We start from the raw sequence: 11040 nt of genomic DNA, 5'->3' as shown, positions 1-11040 counted from the left end.
TCCACTATCACCACTCCTGTTCAATATTGTTTTGGAAACATTAGCCACAGCAATTAGACAAAAAAAAGCAATAAAGATAGGAAAGGAAGAAGTTAAACTGTCATTATTTGCTTCTGATATGATACTCTTCATAGAAGACTCAAAAAACTCTGCCAAAAGATTCCTACATTTAATTGACAGATTCAGTAGAGTAGCTGGATACAAGGTCAACACTCAAAAATCAATAGCCTTCTTATACACAAATAACAGATTCATTGAGAGAGAAATTAGGAAACAATCCCCTTCACAATAGCATCTAAAAAAATGAAATATCTAGGAATCAATCTAATGAAGGAAGCAAAAGACCTCTACATTGAGAAGTATAACACCCTGGAAAAAAGAGATTGAAGCAGATATAAGAAAATAGAAAGATAATCCTCATTCTTGGCTAAGAAGAACCAATATAGTGAAAATGGTCATACTTCCAAAACTGCTATACAGATTCAACGCAATCACTATTGAAATCCCAACAGTATATTTCACAGAACTACAGAAAACAATACAAAAATTTATTTGGAACCAGAAGAGACCTAGAATAGCAAAAACCATTCTAGGCAACAGAGGCATGGCAGGGGGTATCACAATCCCCAACTTGAAACTATACTACAGAGCCACTGTGTTAAAAACAGAATGTTGCTGGCAAAGAAACAGACCTAAGGATCAGTGGAATAGATTAGAAGATGCAGAAACAACTCCACACATACTCAGCTACCTCATCTTTGACAAAGGAGCCAACCATCCTCACTGGAGGAAAGATAGACTCTTTAATAAATGATGCTGGAAAAATCGGTTTCAATTTGCAAAAGATTAAAACTTGACCCCTATCTTTCATCATGCACTACATTAAAATCCAATTGGATTAAATATCTAAACATTAAAACAAAAACACTGAACGTGCTGGAAGATAAATTAGGTAGAACTCTTGAAGACATTGGCATAGGAAAAGACTTTATGAACAAATCCGCAGTAGCATGGGACCTAGCACAAAGAATCAACAACTGGGATCTCATCTTTTTAAAAATGCTTCTGTACTGCAAGAGAATTCACAAGTAGAGGTGAGAGACAACCTACAATGTGGGAAAATTTTTTTACCATGTGCTTCTCAGACAAAGGACTACTATCTGGAATATACAAAGAACTCAAAACAATCAGCCCCCCACAAATATAAAGACCCGATTCAAAAATGGGCATCTGAAATGAACAGACATTTCTCAGACAAAGAAGTAAAAGCAGCAAGTAAATATATGAAAAAATGTTCCACATCACTGGTCATTAGAGAGATGCAGATGAAAACAACACTGAAATTCCACTTCACCCCAGAAAGAATGGCTGCTATCAAGAAATCACACAAAAACAAATGTTGGCAGGGTTGTGGGGAGAAAGGAACCCTTCTCCATTGTTGATGGCAGCACAGACTGGTGCAACCACTGTGGAAATCAATATGGAGATACCTCAAAGAACTAGGATTAAAGGTCCCATTTGTACCAGCTATACCCCTGCTGGGTAACCCCCCCCCAAAAAAAAATTAAAAGAATCATACCACAGTGATATATGTGCAACCCTGTTTATAGCAACACAGTTTGTAATAGCTAAAACTTGGAAACAGCCCAAAAGCCCATCAACTTGGAGACTTGATAAAGAAGATGTAGTTTTTCTTTTTATAAAATGAAATACTACTCCGCCATAAGGAATGAGAAACTAGAGACATTTATAGCTAAGTGGATGCACATTGAGGCCATACTCTTAAGTGAAATTAATAGGACACACATGTGTAAATATCGTATAGTTTCTCTGGTGTGATAAACTAAAAGTGTAAATAGGGGTCAAAATGCATAATTGATATAGTGTAATAGAAAAAATGTCTAATGGTGTAGGGGAAGTAGGAGGGGTAGGGGAAAGCTAAGAAGGGATAGGAAAAAATGGAAACAAAGTCTTTATAAATAGGGATGGAGGACGGGAAGGGAGGGCAGGGGAATGGGGAAAAAATAAGAACCAAGATATATCATGTAAAGGTGCAAGATCCCAATGATGAATGTAACCATACTGTATACCTAAAATGTACCAATAAAATGTTTTTAAAAAATAAAATATATAGGGCCAGGGATTTAGCTCAATGGTGACGTCTCCTGCCTAGCAAGAGCAAGGACCCGAGTTCGATCCCCAGTACCAAAATAAAATAAATAAAATATGTAACCCAGTAGATTGGGTTTATTACATTATTAATTTCTTAAATTATAATAAAAATATATGCAGTATAAGATGTGTCATTTTCTCCAATTGGTTACAATTCAGTGGCATTCAAAATTACGGTGTTGTAGCATGGCAGGGCGGCTCTGGGCCTGGCAGCACGGCAGGCAGAGCACGGGGTGGCAGAGCACAGGGCCTGGGCATCCGCCCTTGGGGCTGGACCACTGGGATCCAGGTGGTAGCAGTGCTTAGCAGTGAAGATTTGCTCCAGCACCCCAGAAGTGGAAGACCAGTATTGCAGCCCCCGTTCTGCCACTTCTCAGCATCTGACTTTCCCGGAGTATGTGTCCTCATCAGGTAAAAAGTGAGACAATTCTTACCATTTGTGGACACTTCCCAATAATGAGTTTTTCCTCACTGCCGTATTAAGAATTATATCAAATTGAGGCTAGGCGTGGTGCACGACTGGGATACAGCACTTGGGAGGCTGAGGCAGGAGGATCGCCACAAGTTCAGTGCCAGCCTGGGTTACATAGTGAGCTCAAGTCAGCTTGAACTAAAAGGTGAGACCCTGTCTCAAAAAAAAGAGAATTGAAAATCAAATTGAAAAGATACACATTCCTAAAAAATGAAAAAGGAAGACTTTACACCCATCTCACTCTTCAATATCTGTTCTTTGAAACTGCCAGACTTAAAATATTTTGACAAAAAATATTCTGATACTGAGACTTCAAATGACCTGACAAAAGTTGCGGAAGGAATCAAGACCAGAAGCCAAAATTAGAACTACTTGGCTCCCAGCCACTGCTTAGAATTCCAGACTACACTGAAAAATGTGCTGATGTTGAAATTTGTGCCTTACCTGGATCAGTCACCTGCCAAGTTCAGGAGCACGACTGTGATGAGCTTTGCTTGTGCCCCTCCTGTGACCATGAAACTACCATGCAGAAGACTTGCACAGCCACGCGGTAAGTGAGCATGCCTATAAATGAATAGAGTGAAGGCATGTGCATAGCAGCAGAGAACTTGGATGGCACAGCCTCGGAAGCAAAATGACAAATGTAAGAACTTCTGACAAATGTAAGAACTTCGTCGGAGGTAAAGTGTGTGGTTTTCAGAGTAGACTTCATACAGATATTAACAGGCATGTTGCTGTTAACATACTAAAATATTTCCTCATGTTTCCAAAGACCATGGAAAGGGCTTTTCACGTAGGCCAGAGTACGCTCACGCATTTAAACTCACATTTATCTGAAGGGATTTGTGTATGTCAGTATTCAACAGGACAAATTGAAGACCTTAAATTCATTTGGATTTCAAGCACTTGGCTGACTTACCTCATAAATGTAGTGGCTGCGTGGTGAGGTTTGGAAATGAAAGGGTGCTAATAAAGCCACCTGCCAGTCTGTGAGACAACTCAATTTTTTTCTTCCTCTTTACTGACGTTATGTAAAATAAGAAATTCAACTTTTCTGGGGCAAAAAATCACAATGTTGCTCCATCTAGGTCTTCTAAAGTTTGCTTTGCTGGAAGTATTTATAAGGGATCTTAGACTGAACTTTGCAAAGCCTCTCAAGGACTGGAAAGCAAGTTGTGAACTCACCACGCCATACTGCCTCCAGTTTCCACATTCAGATGAATCCTGGACTTTGAGGCCCTTGAAAAATCCTGTTTCTTAGGCTCGCTAGCAGGTGAGCTTCCTTATTCGCCTGTGAGTGTGGGAACCCTATGAGGAAAGTAACATAAATGCACATAAATGTACAAGAACGTACAAAGAGATGCAAAAGATCTTATCGCTTTAATTCAAATTTTTTGAGGTGAGTACAAATACAGAAATAGTACACTCATTGTTTCCTATTTAAAAAAAAAATGCTGGCTCTGACCCTTGCCTCACTTTGACGTTTTTGCCAGCATTTCTGTGCACTGCGGCCAGTTGAGGTTACTTGCCTCCTGTGAAATCTGAAGCATTCCCCGATGTTGGCAGAGAAGGCTTTCCGGATTGCCTGTGGCCCTCGGTATCATCCTGTGGAGGCGGTTGACTAAATTTGAGGGAAACATCAAAGGGGCACCGTGCAGACCTCTCCAACACCTGTCTCAGCGGGTGCAGTAGCCAGTGTTTCCAGTCAGCTTTGTCGGCCTCTGCTGAAGAGCCCTCCCTAGGGTCAGGAAGCCCAGGCGTCTACACTATCCCCGCCGAGGGGCTGGACTTGGAAGGAAAGGGCCTGTGGGTGGTAGAGGCGGTACCGCTCAGTCTCCTTTAGTCTGCTTCTAATATTTTTATTAAAACATCCCAGAAAAGCCTTTTCTTTTTTATCCCACATGAAGCAAAGCAAATCTATTCTGCTAGCAAAGACCTGCAATCTGCTCTTTTTAAAATTTGGTTCTTTTTTAAAATTTGTTTTTAGTAGTCCATGCTTACAGGACATAGTGGACACAATGATTACACTTATCGTGGGGAGTTTGGACGTGTACATAACACATTTTAACTCCTTTTTGTTGTTGTTGTTGGTTTCCCCTCCTATCCCTCTCTGTTTCCTGCAAATCTTATTCCCCTCCCTAGTAAATGGAGGCACCTTGAGACCATGATGTCCTGTGAAAGAAATCAGACACACAAACTTAAAAAGCGCATGGTTTTTCTTATGTGAGAGACCCAAAGTATAAATAAAGGGCTAAGTAAAAGATGATAGGAAAGGGCTGGGGATTTAGCTCAGTGGTGCCGGCTGCCTGCCTCGCAAGTGCCGAGTTCAATCCCCGGTTAAAAAAAAAAGCAAATGAAGGGAGGGAAAGGGGATTTAAAATAAAAAGAGAATTGAGAAAGAAATGAAAATAGATCCACAACTTTTGGCCCTGAAATTTATTCCCAGGCTTCAGGGCTTTTGACACAAGGTTTGGGCATGGTTCCAGCACACTGGTCCCATGTTTCAGACTCAGCTGCGCCCAAGACCACCCGACTCAGAACCGTGTGGTAGCCGCGGTTTCCAGGGATTTTTCTGGAATTTGTATGTGCCCCGACCCGGCCTTTTCCAGAACGTTCTTTCTTCGGAGAGAGTTTGCATTGGGAAAGGGTAGTGAGCATGTAGGATAGTACGTAGGCAATAATTGGTTATGAAATCAAGAGAATCGCTGGAAAATAGGATCTTGTCATAGTTTATCAGTGAACCTGAAAATGTTCGTGCCTTTCTGAAAGGCGGGAAGCAGATGCATTTATTTTTTCTTTTGCCCTCCTCCCCTAGCAGAACACAGCCTAATAAAAAACCAACAAGGAACCCAGGCGCGGTGGCATAAGACTGCAATCTCAGCACTATGGATGGCTGAGGACAGACTTGGAGCCCAGCCTAGGCAATTTAGCGACTTGGGGAGATGACCCTGTCTCAAAACAAATAAAGAAATAAATGCACTCTGGGCTGGGGGACTGCATTTCCGTGCAAAGGTCCTGGGTTCAATTCCCAGTACACAAAAATAAGTAAGTAACATCAAAATAAACAGGGAGCCTACCTTTAAGTTGATAAGCACTCATGGGGCCATTACTTTGCACCCGGCCCTGCAGTTTGTGCCCCGGGCTGTATTTCGCACCCGGTTCCCACAGTTTGCATCCCGCTCCACACTTGGCTCTAGGTGCCGTATTTTGCACACGGCCGCGCTCTGCACCCAGCCTGGCGCCAAGGTTGAATACAGCAGCGTCCAATGAGGGGCGATATGTAAATTAGGAGCAGCAATGGCCGCTGCTCCCGCGGGACACGTGTCGAGCAGCGGGACACGAAGTGAGCCTGGTGATTTCTATGGAGTCAGCAGAGAGCTGGATTCGGATCTACCCTGCACCCTGAGGGGCTTCTTGGCGACTTCGAATTCCCCGCTCACCCGGTGAAATTTCTGGGGGGGAGGGGGCGGGACAGCGTGAGTGCGCAGGCGCCAAGGGGCCACGCAGCAGCGCTGTGGGCGGGGAGGCTGGGCAACCTTATATAAGACCCTAACCGCCTGACCTCGTGGTCCCGTCCCTGTGGTGGAGGCGGTGACTGGCACGTCTGCTCGCGGTTTGCAGGAGCTCCGGCAGGTAGGATGCCTGGGCCTGGGCCTGGGCCACAGAGGGCAACCCAGATGGCAGGGGATTTCTCCCAGGGCCCCTGCTAGAAGCAATGTCCCTCTGGGGACCCCCGAAGGGCCCTCCGTCATTTTTCAGCCTGGCGACTCGCCTGGAAAATTCAAACGGGCCTGTTAGAGTTGGGCCCTTCCTCTCCGAACCTCTGCCGACTTCCACCAGGCAGAACTTTCCCAGTCTGGCACAGGGAATACATGAGGTGGGGTGTGAATGTGAAGGGGTGTGGGGCACGATGGGTTTGTTAAACAGTGATTATCTGTTACCCAGGCAGGCCTCAAGCCATTTTTTACCCCTCTTCCCGGAGCTTCTTCGTGCTGGGAGATGAGAAATAGGCGGGCACCACTAGGATCCGCTTCATGGGGGTGGGGAGAAGCACAAAGGAAGGGGGGTGCTGAATTTGGACAGAGTGGGGGTGGGGCTTTTTCGAGTGGGCGGGACTTGATGTGGGCGGGGTCTTTCGGGGCGGAGTTTGTCGAGAGTTGCTGGCTGTACAGGGGGAGGAAGGCCCTCCCCTAGCTCCCTTGTGTCCCAGCAACAGTGTAAAGTTGAGCGTCCCAGTGTACAAGGGTACGGAGGGTACTTATGCAAAGTCAGCTGGCCCTCGGGAAAGGACCACAGTGAAAACACCTCTCTCTTGCCTTGAACAGATCTGGAGAAGCAGAATCTGCTTGGGCAGACTGACCTAGAGGACGCCATCCATTGGGGCCACAGTGTAACGGTGAGGAGTTGGGAAGTGGGCCTGGTGGGGGGCCCTGGAGACCCTGGCGAAGAGCAAAAGGGTGACAGTTGTATTCCCTCCAGTATCATACAAGTGCAAACCCTTTGGGGGTTCTTTTCCTACCTCTGGTAGTTTGAAACCAGAAGCTCTTGTTTTGCAGCATTCATGCTGTGCTGGCTGCTCACACTACTCCACCCCCCTGTCCCTCTCCAGGACGGTGACCTTCTTAGTCAGGGGCATTGACATCCCCTTCCCTTACGACATGCCCGAGGTACAAACCCAAGGTCCAGCTGTTCTGGGCGCACGCTCTGCATGCCCACCTGGGCGTCACACTGCCCAGCCTGACCATCCTCCCCACTGGTAGGCATTTCCCGAGAAAGAGGGACACTCTGCATCTCCTGCAGTCACCCTTCACCCCTGGATGTGCACAGCCCCACACTGGCAGCAGGTTGTTCCACTCTCCCTGGAGGAGAGCTCTTCCAGTGTCCCCGGCAGGCATCAGGCCTTGCCTGCTGACATTGCCTTTTTGACACAGGCAGCTGCAGCACGCTAGCACAGCCAAGTCCTTGAACTTCCAAGGAGGGATCCGCAGCAGGAAGAGGTCAGCAGTGCCGGCAGGGAATGTGGTGAGGTGGGGGGAGCTCTGCCTGGGGGGCTGCTCCACAAAGTGACGGCAGGGGCAGAGAGGGTGGTGCAAGCGCTCACTGTGCCCTCACCCCATTTGCATTGACAGGCTGTGGAACCTTGGACACTTCTGCCTGTCTACTTGGCTCTGGCCCAGAATTCTTTGCGTCCTGTGCACCTCTGAGCTGATCGCTGCCTCGCGCTACATCACTAGCTGGTAGAAAGAGGGCACGATGGCTGTGGTGCTGTTAGAGGATTGGTGCAAGGGGATGGATCTGGACCCCAGGAAGGCCCTGCTGATTGTGGGCATCCCTGTGGAGTGCAGTGAGACTGAAATCAGGGAGACGGTACAGGCGGGTCTGTACCCCCTAAGTGCATACAAGGTAGTAGGCAGGATGTTCAGAAGGGAGGACAACGCTAAGGCCGTCTTCCTTGAGCTGGCTGATGTGGTTAACTACACCACGATACCCAGTTGTATACCTGGAAAAGGGGGTTCCTGGGAAGTGGTGGTCAAACCCCGTAACCCAGATGAGGAGTTTCTCAATAGGCTGAAATACTTCCTGAAAGATGAGGGCCGGAAAATTGGAGATGTGGCTAGGACCCTTACCATGGAGGACATGGATATAAGAAGTGTGGACCCATTCAAGCCAATAGTTTTGCAGCCTCTGAAAGAAAGCTTGTGGTACCAGAAACTTAAAGTGTTTTCGGGAAATCCTTTCCCAGGAGTAGGCGAGGAGACGTTTGAGAACTGGCTGGAGCAGGTCAGTGAGATGATGCAGGTGTGGCAGGTGTCAGAGATAGAGAAGCGGAGGCGCCTGCTAGAGAGCCTGTGTGGCCCGGCGCTGTCCATCATTAGGGTGCTCCAGGCCAACAACGACTCCATCACTGTGGAGCAGTGCCTGGACGCCCTCAAGGAGATCTATGGCAGTAAAGAGGACTATAAAACAGAGCACTTCAGGCTTCTTCAGACTTGTCAGAGGGTGGATGAAGCGGTGTCTGCATTCTTGCTGCGCATAGAGCCCCTGCTGCAGAAAGTGGTGCGGCAACGCCCATTTTCCACACAGAGCACAGACATGGTTCGCCTCAAGCATATTCTAGCTCGGGCTTCCATGAGTGCCACCCTCCGAGGCAAGCTAGAGGTCTTAGATCAGCGAGAGTGCCCACCCACCTTGCTGGAGTTAGTAAAGCTCATTCGAGATGAAGAGGCGTGGGAGAACTCCATGAAAATTATGAAGGCAAAGCCGAAGCGAGGGGGGAGGAGCCACAGAGCTGTGGGCAGGCAGGAGAATGCACAGGTCTGGGCCCCTGTGGCTCAGGGCCCTCCGCCCGCAGAGTTGGTTATCTTTACAGAAAGCAGTGTTCAGACTGAGCAGAAAGGGGTACCATCACCAAAGAAGTGCAAGCTGTTGCCGTGTGTCCAGGGCCCAGAGGAAGAAAATCACAGCCAGGCAACATGGGTGTGGGCTGAAAATGGGGCTGTGACAGAGGAATCGGGAAACGGGAGAGGGGCTGGGGCTATGAGCCACCCCACGCCCTAGGAAGCACAGGCTCAGCAGATCCAGCCTCTCCTTACCCTGGCTCACAGCACACATGTCTTACCCAGGGCGGAGAGGAGCTCAGCCAAGTAGCAGGAGACCTCAGAGGGACAGAGGAGCAGGGCAGCCAGCGCCTGCCCCAGCCCATTCACCCTCTGCCAGCTGGGAGGGCCTCCCCCACCCAAGAACGAACTGTGCCCAGCTTGGGAAGGGCCGGGCACAGATACAATCAGGGAGCTGCCAGGCCCAGTGCCCAGGAAGTAGCAGAGTCCAGTACCCTCTGGGGTGTGGACTCCATCAAGGAGGAGGCTGATGATAGTGAGGTTGGGAGCTCTGGCCAGGCTTTCTCCTTGGTCACCTGGCCACCTCCAGATGCCCACCCTCTGCAGTCTGAGCAAGGGGCATCCACTGGCCCTGAGGATATGTGGGGCAAAGAGGGTTCCATCCTAGGGCCACCCTCACCAGAAGAAGCCAGCACCAGTGAGTCAGAGGCCAGAGGCAGAAGAGATATGAGGATCAAGAGTGGAAGCCTCAGGGTGCAGCCGATCTTCAGAATGAGGGAGAGACAGTGGGTGCGGAATAGCTTTTTGCAGGCATAAGGAGGTGTGGAGAGGGGGGTGGGGGTTTTGTTCAAGTGTGCCAGCTGCCTGGCTCTCCCAGTAGGGGGGACCACCCCATCACCCCTCCATTTCTTGTTCCTGTCCCTGGTGCAGACCGTTTTCTGTCCCGGGAAGTTCACTCCTATCTACAGGCTCCACCGTGACCCATGGTTCAGGCGAACGCCCATCCCCACCCTAGCCGCGGTTCTTGTGCAAAGCTGGGAGGTGTGTGTGTCAAACCCCGGCAGAGGTCCCGGCTCACCTCGCCCACCCAGCTGGCCACCTCCAGGCCTGGGCACATGCCCTGAGCTTCCTTCTGTGCCAGCCAAGGCTCTGGCCGCTCCTGCCCAGTGTGGGGAGCTCAATCTCTGCTTTCTATGGGTGGATCTGGGCCAGCTGCCTGCCGCTTGTTCTCGTGGAGTTGTGTGTGTTGTTATCTGAACAGTTCCTGCCAGGAGATCCCAAGACCCATCCCAGGAGAAGAGAAGAGTGGACAACGACGGAGTCGCCCTGGGACTTGGACTGTGACGGTGATTGGGACTACAACTTTGGACAGGATGAACTGGACCAGGGGTGGAGGGAGACCGGGGACTGCTTTGATGTTCTACTTCTGTTGTCACTAGTGACTCAGTTTCCTCGGCGTGGTGGGCTGCTCCCTGCTGTGCTTTCCAGTGTCCCGGGTGTGTCCTGTGCTGGCCATGGGGCAGAGCCACCCGGAAGTTGTTCCTGCAGTGAGCGGGCATCGCCGGGCACCATCATCCTGGCGAGAGGCAGCTCTGAGGCCTCAGGAGGGGAGATCTTGGCAGTGGGGGCAGATGAGGCACCTGAGCAGGAGGGCGGGGGCTCCAGGGCCTGTGGCCCCTCACGGCCCTCAGGAGGTCCTGTCTGTTTTGTTGTGTTTCTTCAATGGTTCATGAGGTGTTTTTCTTTAATAAATGTTCCTGGATGTTCCAGCCGTGTCCCGTCTCAGCTGTGGGCAGCCGAGGGAGCATCAGAGGGGCCGGGTGGGGTACGGTGTGTATCTCAGCAGCAGGGTGTGGGGGACAGGGTCTGAGTGAGCTGAGGTGATCGAGTCCTCTGGGCTGGCCGGAGGAGGGCAACAGGACCCTGGTGGGTGTGGCCACCACTGGGGAACTTGGGGAGCCCCCGGGAATGAGGGGTTAGGCGTGGACTGGAGGGCACGGGACACTGGCAGGCAGGACCTGAGGCCCTGGGGTCCTTGGCAGTACTGGGAGGGCTCCG

At 49.5% G+C, this 11040-nt stretch overlaps 1 protein-coding gene across 4 annotated transcripts; it reads left to right on the top strand.

The window, feature by feature from the left end:
- The first annotated feature begins 5916 nt into the window (after nt 1-5916).
- On the top strand, nt 5917-10684 carry Pnma5 (PNMA family member 5). 4 transcript variants are annotated; one of them, XM_010625355.2, is made up of 4 exons: nt 5917-6087; nt 6970-7040; nt 7576-7641; nt 7774-10684. In XM_010625355.2, the coding sequence occupies exon 4, from the start codon at nt 7898-7900 to the stop codon at nt 9200-9202; it is 1305 nt and encodes a 434-aa protein (XP_010623657.1). In that variant the 5' UTR covers nt 5917-6087; nt 6970-7040; nt 7576-7641; nt 7774-7897; the 3' UTR covers nt 9203-10684. The 4 variants fall into 4 exon arrangements, with proteins under 4 accessions (XP_010623657.1, XP_019063197.1, XP_010623656.1 ...); XM_019207652.1 differs by lacking the exon at nt 5917-6087 and adding an exon at nt 6170-6277 and having other exon boundaries at nt 7580-7641; XM_010625354.1 differs by lacking the exon at nt 5917-6087 and adding an exon at nt 6170-6277.
- Nucleotides 10685-11040: the final 356 nt, after the last annotated feature.

The sequence above is a fragment of the Fukomys damarensis genome, unplaced genomic scaffold (assembly GCF_012274545.1).
Source record: "Fukomys damarensis isolate Sample0158 unplaced genomic scaffold, DMR_v1.0_HiC HiC_scaffold_39, whole genome shotgun sequence".
In the NCBI taxonomy this organism is placed as follows: domain Eukaryota; kingdom Metazoa; phylum Chordata; class Mammalia; order Rodentia; family Bathyergidae; genus Fukomys; species Fukomys damarensis.
This window is presented reverse-complemented; position numbering and strand designations above follow the sequence as displayed.